This window comes from Gopherus flavomarginatus, chromosome 1 (genome assembly GCF_025201925.1).
Source record: "Gopherus flavomarginatus isolate rGopFla2 chromosome 1, rGopFla2.mat.asm, whole genome shotgun sequence".
Lineage (NCBI taxonomy): Eukaryota > Metazoa > Chordata > Testudines > Testudinidae > Gopherus > Gopherus flavomarginatus.
Window position 1 is genome coordinate 129,765,572 of NC_066617.1, and position 18,808 is coordinate 129,784,379.

General features: G+C 44.3%; 1 protein-coding gene across 1 annotated transcript in view; it reads left to right on the forward strand.

Annotated features, from left to right (window-relative positions):
- Nucleotides 1-18,808, forward strand: part of PPFIBP1 (PPFIA binding protein 1) — a 174,080-nt gene that overhangs the window by 112,455 nt on the left and 42,817 nt on the right. Inside the window, exons 5-9 of the mRNA XM_050936387.1 lie at nt 4,484-4,576; nt 5,133-5,225; nt 13,048-13,162; nt 16,567-16,628; nt 18,206-18,290. Of these exons, the coding sequence (XP_050792344.1) occupies nt 4,484-4,576; nt 5,133-5,225; nt 13,048-13,162; nt 16,567-16,628; nt 18,206-18,290 (448 nt within the window). The remainder of the gene's footprint in view (nt 1-4,483; nt 4,577-5,132; nt 5,226-13,047; nt 13,163-16,566; nt 16,629-18,205; nt 18,291-18,808) is intronic.

Consider the following 18,808-nt stretch of genomic DNA (forward strand, 5'->3'; position numbering starts at 1 on the left):
ATTTGATTGAAATCTTCAACATTTTTCATGAGCAAGGTACAGTTCAGTGTATTTAATTGTGTATGTTTATAAGAAGACTGACATGGTCTATCAGGTCCCACTTCATCCCTAAGTTGATGATTGGTAAGGAAATGCCAGGTGGAGCCAAGTTATAAAGTTGTACACTAGCATAGTGATCGTTAACAGACTCTTAATGATCTCTCTCTTAATTAACTTTCTAGTTCCAGTAGCTTAACTTGGATGGGGTATAGCTATATACTCTGACGTTCAAGTCAACTGTAAATTTTTGAAGTAGATAGAGAAGAGCTGTTTTATGTGGCAAGTTTTATAGATTTTTTTTCCATTCCTTGTTTAATCATTTTATCCACAAAAGAACATTTTCTTCCCGTCCTCTTCCCACTCGTTCAGAGTTGCAGCTTCTTCAGTTCTGTTTGTGTTTCACTATTGACATTTGCAATTTTAAATGGTCTGATTTTTCTTAATTGACCCAGTACTGTTGTTAAGGGATTAATTTGTGTCTCTGTAAGGAGATATTCCCCTGCATTCACACCAAATCTGTTTTGCAGAGTGCATACTCCAAAGACACGTGCATCAACTGCTTCAAAGTGCCAGGGAGGGCCACATCTGTATTAAACTGTGCACCAATTGCTAACTAAAACTAGAGGGCAAGAAAAGGTGAAAGTCAATAGGATGGGGAGGAGATGCCTGGTCTGCCTGTGACATGCTGCTCCTCGTTCCTGTTGTTACTGCATTTCAATTCAGGGGAGCAACCCATTCCCTCAGCAGTCACAGTAATACCCTAGTCCCAACAATGACCTGCTGCCTGATACTGGGCTAGAAGGACCACTAAGCTTCCCAGAGAGCATGGGTGCTTCTGTAAGACTCTTCAGTCCTGGATAATAAACCTGATTCCCCTTTGGCAGGAGGATGGCTTGTTCTACCATCTTCCAAATGAAGTAAGGTTAAAGGCTAGAGCTACCAGAGCCCCGTGAATGACACAGGGACCTCATTTAACCCCTACTGCCAGAAGTACCTACTGACCAACAGAAATAGCTTAAATTAAGTTGCAGTCATGGTTCAGGATAATAACATTTGACTAAACTCCCCAACCCCACCCTACCCTTTTCCTGTAAGATTTATCTGCCTCCTGCTTCTTGTCTGATCTTCATTAAGAAATAAAAATATTGCTAAGTGATCTTCAGATTCATTGAGTGTCTAGCATAACCAGTGAAACAGCTAAAAGGCAGGTAGATGGAGAACATCTGGAACGGGCTGGAAGGTAAGTCATTCCAGCTACCCATAAATATCCTTTAATGGAATTGTTGGGTTGCTTGTCTTAGATAAAGGGTGCCTGTCATTGGCTAGCATGGATGAAAGTAGACTGCAGTCAGGGGCAGCTCTAGGTATTTTGTCACCCCAAGCATGGCAGGCAGGTTGCCTTTGGCGGCTTGCCTGCCTGAGGTCCCCGGTCCCACGGATTCGGCGGCAGCCTGCGGGAGGTCTGCTGAAGCTGCGGGACCAGCGGACCCTCCACAGGCATGCTGCCGAAGGCAACCTGCCTGCCGCCCTCGTGGCGACTGGCAGAGCGCCCCCCTGTGGCTTGCCGCCCCAGGCACGCGCTTGGCATGCTGGTGCCTGGAGCCGCCCCTGACTGCAGCATCTTATACAGAAACTGTAAAACTGAGCACCATGCTGTTGTCTGGGGCTTGAAAGTTAAACTAGGAGGGTTTAGTCATTTTTCCATCCTCCTGTGCCTGTTTTCCAGGACTCATAAAAAAGCTAATATATTTTTTCTTGAGTGTTTTTCACGGCATTACAATTGCTGCAGTGCATTTTAAGAATGCACTTTTAGCCAAAATATAATACTGGTCTGGGGATCAGGGTTGTAAACCTCAGATTAACAAAATGGACATGATAAATAAAAAGCTAGCCAGAGGCTTGTTTCAGACCTCAGCACTCAGGTAAATGTTTTCCCCTGCCAAACAGCAAGTTCAATATACCTTTTGTTATTTTGCAGCACACCATGCCTTGTTTACTTTCATGGAGAGACGTTCTGCCCAGTGGTGAATGTTCTGTGTTAAAGAAGCTGAGGGTTTCAAACGCACATGCTGCTCATTTCTGCTTGGTTTAGCTACCTAAGGATGTTTATGTAATCTAGTACAGTTCCTTCCCCTGTGCTCTTCAAAAACAGATAAAAGGATGCAATACCCATTGTATTTATAATGAGTGATGGGGAATCCTCAAAAGGTTTGACAGCTTAGTTTGGAAGTTTATCTGAGAGGAAGGGTGGTCTGGTGATAAAGGCACTGGACACTTGGGTTCAATTCCTGGCTCTGCGATAGACTTCCTATTTGACCTTAGACAAATCACTTAATCTGTCTCTGCCTTAGTGTAAAATGGGGATGTTAATAATCATCAGTAAGGCTAAGATTTTGTCATAGCTATTTTTAGTAAAAGTCATGGCCAGGTCATAGGCATCCGTTAATTTTTTCTTTTATTGCCCATGACCTGGCTGTGACTTTAACTAAAAATATCCATGACAAACTGGGGAGCTCTGGGGCCCCCCACCACCTGTGGGGGCTTGGAGGTCTAGGGTTCCCCTCCGCCTGTGGCTGGGAGCTGCAGGGTCCCCTGATGCCCAAGGCAGAGAGAGCTGGGGTGTGGGAGGGGCTGAGCCAGGAGCTGCGGGGTCCTCCCCCTGTGGTGGCTTGGAGCCCACCACGGCAACCCTGCTGCCGGAGGGACCGGAGCGACAGGGATTCCCCTGCTTCCCACTGGGTCTGGGAGCAGCGGCGGGCCCCCTCCTGCTGCCGGGAGCAGCGGGGAGTTGGAGCTGTTGCTGTGAGCTACCAGGGTCCCCCTGCCACCTCTGGGGGCAGGGAACTTGAGCTGCAGGGGCCCCCCTGCCACCCACAGGAGCTGGAGCTGTGGGGGATCCCCACCACCCACGGGCTGGGAGCTGTGGGGGTCCCCCCTGTCTCCCATGGGAGTGGGGAGCTTGAGCTGCTGGGGTCCCCCCGCCACCTGCAACTTCCGTGACCTCCGTGTCAAAATCGTAGCCTTAATCATCAACATATTTCTTTGCATCTTGATTGAAACACTGTCAGCTTTGGGTTTAGTCTCACCTCTTTTGGCAAAGAGTTGTACAGCTGGTATTCCACTGCTCAGAGTGCTCTACCTCACCTACTGTTAGAATGTTGAAACTTGCTTGTCCCCAGCTGCATCTCTTTGAGTGAAGTGTAGCTGCTGCGGAAAGGTCAGGAAGGGCAAGGCAGTCTTTGCAGAATTCAGATCCCAGTCCATGAAGGTTAGGATTGTGAGCCCGGTTCTGAAGCAAAAGAGGAGTTAGTGGAGTTCACAAAGCACACACGTGACAGCATTCACACCATCTTTTGTTGCTTATGAGGCATGCAGCTCTGTGCTGCACAAATTTCAGTCTTTTGGTGGCAGTTGCATTCACGGCCTGGTAGACTATGTTGCAATACCATCTAACTTAATGTGTCCAAAAATATGGAACATTATGAATAATATCCCATTCGTTTCAGTGACAATATAAGTACAAAAATTGATTATAGGATGTCATCTGCTGGGACTACATGCACAAATAAGGTGAGCATAATTTGGATTCACATTGTGTCATTTTGTCTCACTGCTCTCCAATAATTGGTCTATTTGGTTTTATTGTATAGTATTGGTTAAATGTAACTTGCTTATATAGTCCCTTTATGAAGTCAGCGTTTGATTTTGTATAACTGGAGGGTTTTTATTCTGGGTCACTACTATTTTACCACTTGTATTTTAGAGAGAGGACCAGAAACAAGACCTAATGTCATAGGAATATTGAAGAGTTACTGGGACAGAGTCTCCGTTTCCTTGTCATTCACAGCTGTGCAAAATGGGTGTCAAATGCTGCCAGATCAGGCCAGTAGCACATTCTACTCGCTTTGCACAGGTATAAATGACTACACGAGGTGCAGGATGGTGGAGGATCTAGCTGCTATTTTACTTAAAAGTCGATAACTCAGCTGATTGTTGCCTGCATGCATTAATTAGGTGCTTTGAGGAGGAAACCTGGAAATCCATGGGTCTAATTCTCAATTGCATGAAGGTCTCTTTATGCTGCTCTGGAAATGTAAAGGTGCTGAGAGGAGGGAGGGGGCTGTGGACATAGGGAGCACACCAGTCACTCAAAGCTACCTTTTCCACTGCTGCTTCCCTCCTTCATTCCTGCATTCAGTGCAGGAACGTGGGAACTTGGAATTGGAGCCCATGGATGGTCCACTGAGCTCTGAATTGCTTGAATATTTGTCCTGATCTAATTATGAACTTTGAAGTGTCTGTGTGCACAATGTGTGTGTGTTGGTTTTTTGTTTTTTTTTGTGGTATTGCTTTGTTTTTACTTTCCCAGTGATGTGTGGTTGCTGAGCTGTTGTTCTGTCTTGTTTATTGAATTTCTCTGTTTTTTCTTTTTCCTTTCACTCAGGGTTTGATGCAGGAAATCAGTGAATTACGGTTAAGAGTGGGAGAGATGGATAATGAAAGACTTCAGTATGAGAAGAAGCTTAAATCCACCAAAGTAAGTTACACTGAGGAAAGGGGAGAGAATGGGCGTAAGCTGCAAATTTTGGAACTGTATCTGGTTTTCAAACATCCTGAAGTCTTGGGAATTTGCAGATCGAAGACTTTTGTGATGCTCTTTTAAAAAAACAGACAAGCCATTTGTAAATTTCATACCAGGTTCTGATTTCAGACCTCAACACACAAATTCAGGAGAGTTCAGATCAGAGCTACAGATTCAGCCCCATTTCTGAGAGGCACCGTTGCTTTAGTTAACTAGCTGCAAGCAGCAGTTTTTATATTTAAATTCTGTTTAGATATTTATATGCGTTGGTCAGGGAACATAATTTGTAATGAGGAAGGTGTGGACCATGGGTGGGATGAAAACGGAGCAATATTTTCTTTTAAATGGGCTATACGTTATCCATGTTTACCCTGAAGAGAAAGCAGTAACCTGAGCAATTCTAGCATGCCATTTCTCTAAGTATCTAACTCTGTTGTGAATTCTGTTAGCTATCTAGCTTTGTTTCTTTTCTATCATTAGTATTCTCTCACTCCTCTGTCTCTGTTACCAGTCTTTAATGGCCAAACTTTCTAGCATGAAAATCAAAGTGGGTCAGATGCAGTATGAAAAGCAGCGGATGGAGCAAAAATGGCAGATATTAAAGGTGTAGTAGATTGTGGGTAATATTGGTCCTGTTTTGAATCCTTTCTGCACCACTGCTTTGTGGTCTGTGTTTGCATCTTGCTGTCATGCTGTCTGTGTTCTTTATTGATTACTTTCTGTTGACATGCAGTGTGCTCTTTCCACTAGAAACTAAACCTTGTGAAGTGAGATGTTCCTAACAAATTGTATTTAGGGCATAAATAGGACGTTAGAGGGATTTCAGTAGTGCACAGGCCTTGGGTGGTTTACTCACAACTTTATTTTAAATTTAAAGTATTCCCCTTCAGAGGGGTAATTTTCACTTCTCCAGCTTGCATTCATTATTCAGAAAAAGCTCTTACTGAGCTGTACAGTCACTCACACACACACACTAATTTCTCAGTAATTTCTTACCAAAGACTTGTTAATGTGTTTTTAAACAGAAAAATAATTGTTATAATACATCAACTTCCTTAAATATTATGAACATTATAAATTAGCAGACCATATGTTGAGTTAATTGGGGAAAGTACCCTGCATCAGAAACTGAATGCAACTCCAATTTAAATCTCAATTACTGTACTAAAAGCTCTTAAAGATTCTAAGATAGGGACACATTTGTGGAAGAATGTAGGGCCTGTGACAGACCCAGACCAGTGGGGTACAGGAGTCTGGTAGAAGGCAAATGTACTGGTCACTGGATGAGTAGTTTTCTGTTCCCTGAGTGACCAGAGCAGGGGCTGCACTAGAGTAATCAGGAACCTGCTAGAACCAATTAAGGCAGACAGGCTGATTAGATCATCTGCTGGCAATCAAGGCAGGCTAATCAGAGCACCTGGGTTTAAAAAGGAGCTCACTCCAGTCAGGCGAGGAGGAGCCAGAGGAGAGGAAGTGTGTGTGAGGAGCTGGGAGCAAGAGGCACAAGGAGCTGAGAGTGAGAGTGTGTGCTGCTGGAGGACTAAGGAGTACAAGCGTTATCAGACACCAGGAGGAAGGTCCGGTGGTGAGGATAAAGAAGGTGTTTGGAGGAGGCCATGGGGAAGTAGCCCAGGGAGCTGTAGCTGTCATGCAGCTGTTACAGGAGGCACTATAGACAGCTGCAATCCACAGGGCCCTGGGCTGGACCCCGGAGTAGAGGGTGGGCCCGGGTTCCCCCCAAACCTCCCAACTCCTGATCAGACACAGGAGGAGTTGATCCAGACTGTGAGGAAGATCACTGAGGTGAGCAAATCTGCCAATAAGTGCAGGACCCATCAAGGTAGAGGAGGAACTTTGTCATAACTGGTGTCAGGGGTGGGATCTGGTGTGCACAGTGCTGCAGAAGGAGGAGGGTGATTTAAAAAAAAAAAAGAGGGTTTTGTTTTGTTTTTCACCACAATGGATGACTTAGTGCAGGCACTGATACAGGCTATGGCGGACCAGCAGGAAGCTGCTCGTGTCCAGGCAGCTGCCCAACAGGAGACAGTGCGGCTGCAGCAAGAGACTAATTGCCTGCTGTTGGACCAGGCTTCTCAAGACTGGTCTATGTTGCGGGAACTGGTAAACCAGGTAAAGACCCTTACGAAGCTGAACCGCGGCCATGATGGGACACAGATCATACGGGCCAGCCATTTGCTGCAGAAAATGACGCGGGAGGATAATGTAGAAGCATACCTTCTGGCCTTTGAGAGGACAGCCCTACGGGAGGCCTGGCCTCGAGATCAGTGGTCTGGCATCCTTGCCCCCTTTCTGTGTGAGGAGGCCCAGAAGGCTTACTGTGATCTACCTGAAGAGTCTGCAGCAGACTACCCCTAGTTGAAAGCAGAGATCCTGGCCAGATCTGGGGTAACAACCGCAGTGCGGGCCCAACGGTATCACGAGTAGCGGTACCAGGAAAACAAAACCCCGCGGTCCCATTTGTATGACCTCATCCATCTCGCACGAAAGTGGCTGCGAACGGAGTCCCGGAGTCCGGAAGAGATACTAGAGTTCTGGTCATCGACCGATACATGAGGGGACTTCGGCCAGATCTTCGTGCCTGGGTAAGCCAGAATGAACCCTACACCTATGATGAGGTTGTTGCACTGGTAGAGAGGCGAAGGACGGCGAGGGAGCTGAACCGACCAGTTAAGGAAGAGGCACCCCGGGTTAAACTAGCAGCACCAAGCCCTAGAGCTCGGGTGACTGAGCCACCAGGAGGGCCCAGGTGGAAAGAGAGAGGGGCTGAAGGCCCACCAGAGGCCACAAAGAGTCGGAGCACGGAGGGAGAAGAGGATCATGATGTTAGATTGCCCAAACCAAGGGACCGGGGGATACCTGGGGCTCCATACAGATGTTATGCCTGTGGGGAGTGGGGACATATAGCTACACAGTGTCCCAATGCTGAGGAGCCGATGCAGTGTAACCTGGGGAACTGGGCAGACCTATGCTCCCTAATCCACCTTGTGGGGGTCTCACTAACCCCACATATGTACACCAGACCAGTGAAACTAAATGGGGTAGAGACCACAGCACTGGTTGATTCGGGGAGTGCTATCACGCTTGTCTTGGGGAAGCTCGTCAAGTGTAGTCAGCTGGTGCGGGCTAAGCGTATAGGGATAACATGCGTCTATGGGACAGTTGGTTATTACCCCACTATCCCAGTAAAACTCGAGATTCAGAGGAACACTACTGAGGTAGCAGCAGGTGTAGTCCCTAAACTCCCATACCCGGTGCTCATAGGGAGGGACCTCCCAGTAGGAGGATTGGAGGAAAAGGGGAACCCTGAAGTTAGTGAGGCATCCACAGTAGACTGTCAACCCCCAGTCTTCTCTGAAATATCCCCAGATTTATTTTCCATTCCCAGACATGGTAGAAAGTCAAAAAGGGAAAGGAGGGCAGCTAAGGCCTTGGGAACCCGAATACTGACTCAAAGCCAGAAGGTCGTTCTTGTAGGTAGGGGGACCTGAGCAGCTGAAAAGGAGGCCACCCCGGAGGGAGAAGCACCCGAGTCTGACCCCCACCCTAACGCTTCTGAACCAGTAGAGGCAACGGAGACTGGGCCCCTAGATCTTGGGTAGATTAGCCCCGGGAGAGGAAATTTTGGACAGGACCAGGCTGAAGACCCAAGGTACAACAACATTAGGAAGGAGGTGACTGAAATAGATGGGGCCCCCGTGGAAGGGAAAACCCAGGGACCAGGATCCTACTTCATAATGAAGAAGAATCTCTTATACCAGGTTGCCCCAGTACAGGGGAAGAAGGTACAGCAGATCTTAGTACCTCAAAAACACCAGAACGGTGTATTAAATCTTGCTCATAGTCATCTTTTTAGGGGGCATTTGGGGGTAGAGAAGACCTACGAAGGTTCTTCTGGCCCGGAGTACATGAAGAAGTGCAGAGGCACTGTGCGTCCTGCCTGAAGTGTCACCTGCACAGTCCCCGTCCCCACCTGAGGGCACCTTTAGTACCCTTTCCCATCATAGAAGTCCTCTTTGAGCGAATAGCCATGGACCTAGTGGGACCTCGGGAGAAGACGGATTGAGGCCACCAATATATACTTGTTGTTTCGGACTATGCTACTCGCTACCCAGAAGCCGTTCCCCTGCAGCACACAGCCTCTAAAACAATAGCCAAAGAGCTGGTAGGGATCTTTGCCCAAGTGGGGCTACCAAAGGAGATATTAACAGACCAAGGAACCCCATTTGCGTCAAAGCTAATGAAGGACCTCTGTACTCTGCTCCATATACATACCCTGAAAACTTCGGTCTACCATCCGCACACTGATGGATTGGTAGAAAGGTTTAACCGAACCTTCAAGGCTATGATATGGAAGGTGGTAAATCAGGATGGGAAGGATTGGGACACCCTTCTACCCTATCTTATGTTCGCTATCCGGGAGGTACCTCAGGCCTCGGCTGGGTTTTCCCCCCTTCAAGTATTATACGGGCGTCACCCCCGTGGCATACTAGATATCGCCAAAGAGATCTGAGAAGAGGAACCCAGTGAGGGGAGAAATATAATAGAACATGTAATACAGATGCGAGATCGGATAGCCCGGGTCACCCCTATTGTATGGGAACATTTGGAAAAGGCACAGGAGGCCCAGAGAACCCATTACAATCGCCAGGCAAAACTCCGACAGTTCCAACCAAGAGATTGGGTAAAGGTGTTAGTACCCATGGCAGAAAGCAAGCTTCTGGCCCAGTGGCAGGGACCCTGTGAGATGGTTGAAACCGTGGGGGAAGTAACCTACATTTGCGGCAGCCAGGACACCGAAAACAAGAACAGATTTATCACATCAACCTTCTGAAACCCTGGCATGCACAGGAGGCATGCATAACTGTCCAAAAGACCTAACTCAGAAAAAGAAGCCTTCCAAACATGTGAGTGTGTCTCCCGATTTAACACCAGACCAGAAGAATGAGGTGTCTGAGATGATCTTCCGGAACCAAGATGTGTTCTCGACAAAACCAGGTCAAACAACTGAGACATATCACCACATCCTCACGAACCCTGGGGCCAGAATAACAATGAGGCCTTATCAGGTGCCAATGGCCAAAAGGGAGGAAATAATAGCAGAAGTGAAAAAAATGCTGGAGTTGGAGATCTTCGAAGAATCCCACAGTCAGTGGTCCCGCCCAATCATGCTGGTGCCCAAACCTGATGGCACCACAAAGTTTTGCAACGACTTCCAGCGACTAAATGAAGTATCCCAGTTTGATGCGTACCCCATACCTTGCATAGATGAGCTAGTGGACCGTCTGGGTAATGCCTGGTATTTGACTACTCTAGACTTGACAAAGGGGTACTGACAGATTCCCCTTGCAGAAGACGCAAAGGAAAAGACTGCGTTCTCTACACCAGAGGGTCTTTTCAATATACTGTCCTCCCTTTTGGACTACATGGAGTCCCAGCTACTTTCCAGCGCCTCATGGATAAGCTATTACGCCCGCAGAACAGTTATGCTGCTGCCTACTTGGACGACGTAGTCATTCATACCTCATCCTGGGAAACCCACCTACAGAGTGGAGGCAGTCTTTGATACCTTCAGGCGAGTTGGCCTTACAGCAAACCCTGCTAAGTGCACTGTAGGGTTTACAGAGGCCAAATATCTTGGCTACATTGTGGGAAAAGGTCTGGTAAAACCCCAAGTGAACAAGTTGGAGGATATCCAAAATTGGCCCCGACCACATCACAAGAAACAAGTCCAGGCATTCCTAGGTGTAGTGGGGTATTACCAACGATTTATCCCCCACTTTGCCACAAGGGCAGGCCCCCTGGCAGACCTCGTGAAAGTCCGTGGACCTGATCTGGTGAGATGGTTTGACGCAGCAGAGGAAGCATTCTCAGACCTACGGACTGCCCTCTGCAATAACCCTGTACTGATAGCCCCTGATTTCAGCAAGGAATTTATCCTGCAGACAGATGCATCGGAAATAGGGTTGGGGCTGTTCTATCACAGGTGGTCGGGGAGGAGGAACACCCAATTCTCTATCTCAGTAGGAAACTCCTTCCGAGGGAACAAAAATATGCAGTGGTGAAGAGAGAGTGCCTTGCCGTAAAATGGGCCATGGAAGCATTGTGCTACTATGGATGCAGCGGAACAAGGAGAAAAACACAAGGGTGACCAGGTGGTTGTTCTCCCTCCAACCTTTCCAGTTCCGTGTGCAAAACAGGGCAGGGAGCTGTCACGGCAATGCCGATGGCTTGTCACGTGTGCACTGTCTGGCTTCCCAAGCTGCCCAACCCCTTGGTGTTGAGCAGGGGGGAGACATATGTGACAGACCCGGACCAGTGGGGTACAGGAGTCTGGTAGAGGGCAAATATACTGGTCACTGGATGAGTAGTTTTCTGTTTCCTGAGTGACCAGAGCAGGGGCTGCACTAGAATAATCGGGAACCTGCTAGAACCAATTAAGGCAGACAGGCTGATTAGATCACTTGCAGCCAATCAAGGCAGGCTGATCAGGGCACCTGGGTTTAAAAAGGAGCTCACTCCAGTTAGGCGAGGAGGAGCCAGAGGAGAGGAAGTGCGTGTGAGGAGCTGGGAGCAAGAGGCACAAAGAGCTAAGAGTGAGAGGGTGTGCTGCTGCAGGACTAAGGAGTACAAGCGTTATCAGACACCAGGAGGAAGGTCCTGTGGTGAGGATAAAGAAGGTGTTTGGAGGAGGCCATGGGGAAGTAACCCAGGGAGTTGTAGCTGTCATGCAGCTGTTACAGGAGGTACTATAGACAGCTGCAATCCACAGGGCCCTGGGCTGGAACCCGGAGTAGAGGGCGGGCGTGGGTTCCCCCCAAACCTCCCAACTCCTGATCAGACACAGGAGGAGTTGATCCAGACTGTGGGGAAGATCACTGAGGTGAGAAAAATCTGCCAATAAGTGCAGGACGCACCAAGGTAGAGGAGGAACTTTGTCACAGGCCCAAACCTGCATGCCCTGTACAACTAGACCTCCCGCTCTGAAATCAGTACAAGTTTGGAGTGTCTTGGGAATGCAGAATCAAGCCTTCTTTTCTGGAGCCATTGACATCGTTAGTGAAGCTCAGGAACGTATTTAAATCCAAATGTTACATTTTAGTGTATCCATTTCAGAGCTTAATAGAAATATTAGAAATTGCAAAGGCAATTTTGTGTTTTGTTTTTAAAAAGAAAGTTGAGCAAATGCCATTTTATAATTATCAAATATGCTTCCACAAAGGATCAAATCTTATTCCAGCTATTCCCATGAGGAATCCCAGTGAGGCCAAAGGGACATGTTGTTGTTCAGGTGAGCAGAACTTGGCCCAAAGTTTGGAAACAAAATTTAATGCTGGGTCAGTGTGTATGGGGGTAGATACAGTTCAGAAGCATTTATCTGACCCCAAGCACCATCTGAGCTTTCAGTGTTCCAAGGAAATGGGACTCCTATCCAAGCCACCCTCTTTGATTTTGGTTTACAAAACCAAATCGCTGCCGAGGTGTTACACTGTAGCTGGGTTTGCTATTGCAAGTTATAGGTGAACTAACCTGTGTAAGTGCAGTGACCCGATTCTATGTTGTCAGAATCGAAAGTGAGCTTAGATGGAATATCTAGTCCATGAGGTTTGGTTTGGTTTCCTTGTTCCTTACTGCTAAAACTGCCTGTGACTTATTTTCTTTTTGTCTGAATTGCTTTTCAGAGCATTTTGCTTTTTATATATTATGATTGATTTTCTTTCATAGTCAGTTGTGCGTATTGATAAAACTGTTCATGGCCTGTTTGGAGACAATGCTGTGTTTAAAGAGAAATCAACATCTATTAGCCTTCAAACACATGCAGTAAGCATACACATCCCTCATGTGTTCAGATGCTATGGGATAAAATACTAGGCCCACAATATAGCACGATTGAATTATTATGCAACTGTTCCACTTTCAGCACTTAGAACATACAAAGTACTGTGAAAGTGCTGTGAAGCATTTAGCCTCATCCCATTTATTTTTATTATTTACGCATGCTAGAAAGAAATACCCCTCTTTTCCCCAATGCTAGTTTTAATTCAGACAAAAAAGAATCATCGTACATTTAAATTGGTGATGGGACTTGCATGGAAAATTTGGTCTGAATCCAAACTATTTCCAAATTTGGGGCTGTTTTGACCTAGGGGGAAGGGTCTGTCCTGTTGTAGAGATAGCAGCTTTGCTGCAAAAGTTGAGACTCAAAGTTCTGGGGACAGATTCTCAGCTGACATTATTTCAGTGGGCCCATAACAGTTTGCACCAGATGAGGCTTTTCTCCCTGGGCTTCTTAGGTGTGAAATTTTGCTTGGGAACCATCTCTAACTTAAATAGTAAAAAATATTTTAAAATCCTCTTCAAAACTTAAACCTTGTTCTTCTTATGGATAAATGTTTGTGTCTATATAGGATGAACTGGCATCTTTGAAAGAGAAACTGGAACAGAAGGAAGCAGAGGTCAGAAAGTTACAGGAAAAATTGGTGTGCAAGATGAAAGGAGAAGGAGTTGAAATAACTGACAGAGGTAAGCACAAAGGGGGCTCCCGGTTAAGTGGAGGTTTCTAGAGTGGTCTCTCTTGCACAGTTGTAGTTATGCCTTATCTGTTTTAAATAATTGTTTTTGTCAATTGTTATAAGGGAATCATTGTTTTAAAACCGCAGTTTCGTTACACATTTTGCCAGCATGTTTATTCCTTTTAACGTATTCTGCAAGTATTCACAAAGCAATCATAAAACCTACAATAATATTGATTTGCTTTAAAATAAGGTGACCAAGTGTTTACAACTCTGAGGACCTGTCTACGCTAGAAAGGGTTGCTGGGAATACCCCAAACCCCATGGATGAAGCTTGTAACTGCAAAAGTATAGTTTACTACTCTAAAGGAGTAAGTTGCACTAGCAAAAGGACTTTTTGTATAACTGCGTCTATGTTGGGACTTGGCATAGATAAGTCGGTTAGAGGTAAAGGAAGAAAAGCACTCCCCTGACCAACAGAACAGTGCTGATAGGGTTGCCAACTCTGACCAAAGCTGGTCCAGATTCGCCCTCCCCTAAACATGACGTAATATTTTCTTAAAATATCCTATTAAAATCTCCCAGATTGCTTTTAGTAGTCACCGGGAGATCAATGCCAGTTCCAGGAGACTCCAGCCAATCATGGAGGGTTGGTAACCCTGGGTGCTGACAAAAATTTTAAGTGCAGAACAGGCTTAATTGGATGAAATTCAGAATGTGCACAAGGCCTATGTACACTACTTGGAAGTCTCACTTAAACCCTATAGGAGTCCTACTTAAACCTGAATTCTCATGGAGAATTTTCATTATGGTCAACATTTTCCAGTTTCTCAGTGAAAAACTAGAAACCCAAACCTTTTAAATAAATTTTTAAAAAATCGATTGTGGCTGTTTTCTTAGAAGGATATGGGGTTTTAAAAAGATTTTTTTTTCTTCAAAATTTGCCACAAAAAATAATTGGCATTTTCTGACCAGCTCTTGTTTTACTTCTCAGCAACATACACCTGCTGTAGTCAGTCTTAAGAGTATTGAGATTCCATTATTTTTGTAAAATATGCTTCATTACATTTGCTACACTAGTGTGAAGTATTATTGTACTAAAAATAAATAAAACTAACTGGACTTCAGTTGCCAAGATGAATGTATAAAGTGTATTGTGTGCATTATCTTTACAATTTTTGTTTGTTCACTTACTAATTTGCTAATGTTTATTTTTATTGCATTTATTACTCATATTGAGCTTTTTCCTGGAAGATGCCAAGCATCTTCAACTTCCATGCTCCCTTTGACTTATGGTACTGAGCCATAATTTGCAACGTTCAGTTGCACACAGGGGTCTCTCAGTCATTACTGCGAATGAACCAAGGTTCTGTTGTGTTTGGAAAACATTAAAGAATGCATTTTTTGCAATAAATGCAATTGAAATTTTTTAGAGTATCTGCCATATTTGCAGATTTATGCTTACCTGAGCAATCTTATTCTGCTATCTACTATTAGTTGTTAGTACAAGTGTAATATATTTAATGTCTCGTGTTATGGTAAGAGTAGTCTGTTGGGATAAGTACTATATGAGACAATGTATGTGAAAACATGCAGGTGAGAAAAAATGCTGCGGCCTTGTATAAGACTCTCAGGCCAGAGCCTGTAGAAAGTGATCTTGTTTGGCTTCAGCAGGTGAGTAGGGAGTACTTATGTGGAAGTTTATAGGACTGGGCCCTTTTGTAAATGTTGTTTGTTTTACTCTTGTTGTCAGAGAGTAAGGAATGATTCGTTGATGATTCCAACAGTAACAGCATATATTGTAAAATGATATTTAATGTCATAATCTGTATGCTAATTTCAAATCCACTGGGTTTTCCTGCACAGATGAAAATTGTAAAAAGAAGCTCAAAGACAAAAGTAAGGTTCCCTGGTGTCTTTCCACAAGCATTTATACTTCAGAAATTCTGAATATAGCTTTCTGCATGTGTTTTTAAAACTGCTTTAACAGAAGCTGTTAGATTGCCTCATCTATAAGCCTCAGTTACCTTATTAGAAATGAAGGGCGATTTCAATAGGCTGTGACTTTTAATATGAATTTTTTTTTATTGAAAATCTAGTAAACAAAATCTTTGGCTTTCTAAAGCAGCCTACAAGAGGGAGTCTGCTATACTTGTTCATTTCTAGGTGCTTTACATACCTGCTTGATATGGCTGATTGTAGAAAGGCTTGTAAGAAATTAAATTGATCCTGCTAAGAAGTACTTTTACAGTTGGTTGAATAGATAGATTTTTCTTCATAAAAGGCACATGTAAGTAAAAAATATCCCTCTGTGTTAAGTGCAGTCACAATGTAGTAGGCCAAATTCTGTGCTGGCATAAGTCGACTGAAGTCAGCGGAGTTGCACCAGCAGAGAATTTGGATATCTAACTTTAAATAGCTGTATTTATCCAGTGAGCCAATCATGCACAGGATGATGTATTTTATACATCTTTCTTTGGTCTTACGTTTTGCTGAGGAAGAACTTTCTTCACCCCTTCAGCAGTAATCCTTGGTTATATTTGTTGGTGTGCGATAATCAGTAGCAGATTAAAACACTAATCTGTGGCTTACAAAGCACAATTTTTGCTTGTTCATCCTTTTAATCACTCTTCCACATTTGTAATATATCTAATTTTAAAGCTGCATTTGCTCATTCAAAGTAGATAGATTTCTAATGGAAACAAAGAACATCCCCACCTCTTAAAAAAAACAAATAACCCTCCCTCTTTCTACATATTTACATTATGGCGTTTACATATTTTGTAAGTGAGGATTATAGATGAAGCACAGTTGGTAATCTCTGTTTTGAGGATCCTTTTCCATGTCTAAACTACAACACACATTCTGGCATGACTGCGCATCACAGTGAATACATAAACCATTCCATCATGCTGTTCTCATCCATTCTGGGCTACGACTAAGCCTCATGACACAATGCTTTTCTCCCCATGTCCCACAATCCATTGCTTAATTCCATTGCTTTGTATAGTTGGGTTGATAAAATGCCCTATGGAATGTTTGGCTGTTGTCATAATGAAGGACTGTTTTATTGCACTCCTGTTGTAATGTTTTTATTTTGGAGCTCTTCGTTATAATTACTCCATTATTTAAAGGATTGAAATAACACAGGAAAGGTATCACTGATTGATTTTTTCAGTTTTCTTAGGATGGTTTTAGATATGAATATTTGCTAAATTCAGTCATTTAGTTGTTGAAAACTGCTTCCATAGAGAATCGATTGTGAATCGATTTCCGATGGAAATAATTTTAGTGGTTTGCATTTTGTTTGTTTATTTCTTGTAAACATAGCTTCAGAAATTGTCAGGATGTTTTCTTTCTTCTATTTACTCTCTCATTTAATCTAACTTGTGCAATTGTGTTGTGTATTTTTAGATATAGAGGTACAGAAAATGAAGAAGGCTGTAGAGTCTCTAATGGCAGCGAATGAAGAAAAGGTAGCAAAACAGTCATTAGTTCAGCATTTGTTCATTGTGTGAAGTTACACCTCTAGTACGATCAGCACATGGGCATCATGTAAATTGTTACATTTTGAAGATTTAATTAGTAAGCGTCCAAGTCTGTTCTCATTGAAGTCAATAGGTGTATTGCAATTGCTTCTGACCCACCACAAATAGGCACTTACAAGTTGCATGCTGCAAATCTTGTCCATGCAAGTAATCCTTACTCACACAAGTAGCGCCACTGAATTCAGTGAGACTACTCGCATGAGTAAAGGTTTGCAGCTCAAGACCTATCTTGTAAAGTACTTTGAAAATGTAAAGCTCTACATATAAGTGCCATGAATTATTCTGGGCCAAATCTGAAAAGGAGCATTCTATAAAGTATATAGCACCTGTGGAATATGGATGTGCACCATTCGCAGATGCACATATCGTTTTATGTATACATATGGGTTTGTGTAAATTTTGCAGATGTCTTTTGAGAACTTGGCCCTACTAGTCATCTAAGCCTCTAAATCAATAGCCTGCGTATCCTTTTTTTAAAAAATGGCAGAGGGTACGCTAACTGTATATAGAAAAAGAAAACTAAAACACCATATTTTTTATATATATACGGTAACTCCTCACTTAACATTGTGGTTGTGTTCCTGAAAAATGCGACTTTAGGCAAAACGATGTTAAACGAATGCAATTTCCCCATAAGAATTAATGTAAATGAGGAGGTTAGATTCCAGGGAAATTTTTTTCACCAGACAAGACTTTATATAATACACGCGCGTGCGCACACGCACACACACACACACACACACACACACTCATCTGTCCCCCCCTGCTCTATGGAAGATGAAGTAAGTGGGGTGCAGGGGGGAGGGACACCCTGACAGCCTTCCTCTTCTTCCCCTCCCCCCGCACAGCAAGCAAGAGTCTCAGGGAGCAGCTCCAAGGCAGAGAGCAGGAGCAGCACATGGCAGTGAGGAGAGGGACAGCTGCAATTGCTAGCCTGATGGGCAGCTGCTGCACAGGGCACTTAGGGGAGTGGAGAGATGATAGGGGGGCTGCTGGTCCACCCTGGTTCCAAGCCTCCACCAGCTAGCTGTAACAGGCTGCTGTTCCTGCAAGCAGTGGACAAAGCAGGCGGCTGCCAAATGACATTAAAAGGGAGCATTGCACAACTTTAAACGAGCATGTTCCCTAATTGATCAGCAACGTAACAATGAAACGTTAATTGCGATGACTTTAAGTGGGGAGTTCCTGTATACGTAAAATATGGTGTTTTAGTTTTCTTTTGGAGAGGGGATGATGCTGCAAAATTTGAGATCCCCGTTAAAGTTTGTGGGTGTTCGAATCCTCCGTATTTAGATCCTGAGTTTTGGTTATATCCTTTGTACAGAAACCAGTTTTCACCAAATATAAATCCAGGTTTATATTTCCGGCACTCTTCAGGCTCTGAGCTTTTATCCTCTTTTCTTTAAATCTGTTAGACAATTTAATTTATTTAGGTTTTTATTTCTCATTTTTGACTCTTCATAAAAGAAATCACAATCACAAGATGGATGCTTCCTTTCTTTTAGGATCGGAAGATAGAAGAGCTGCGACAATCCCTGAATCGGTATAAGAAAGTGCAAGACATGGTAATATTGGCTCAGGGGAAAAAAGGTACAGTGCAAGTACAAAGGTTTCCCACATTGCTGGCATTTAAACTGCACACATTTAGGGTGCCTGACGCTTTCCATTTTAAAAGATTCTTGTGACTTTTTTGGAAGAAGCTCTGTCACTTCCAATTGAATGCCACAGGCTTTTGAAATTCAGCAAAGGGAAAGTCCTTGGGCTAGGAAAGTTCCTTTTCTTTGTCCCATGAAATTCCATCGAGGTTTAACTTAAAAATAACCATTCCCCCTCTTTTGCTTGTGTTCCTTAGGGAGAATTGGTAGCCTGCCAAAGTAATAACCGGACATGAACATTCTAAAGAGCTGAGCTCACCACTACCACCACAGCAGCAGCATCACACATTGCACTGGGGAAGTCTGAGAGCTGCTAGAGCGGCTGTAGCAATAGGCGATGGGCAGGAGAGAGCCAGGCTTGGGCTCTCCCCATCCACATCACATCCTCTGGAGCCAGCATGTGGCTGCAGGATCACATCCTCCCTCTGGAGGACATGACTTAGGATGCTCGCT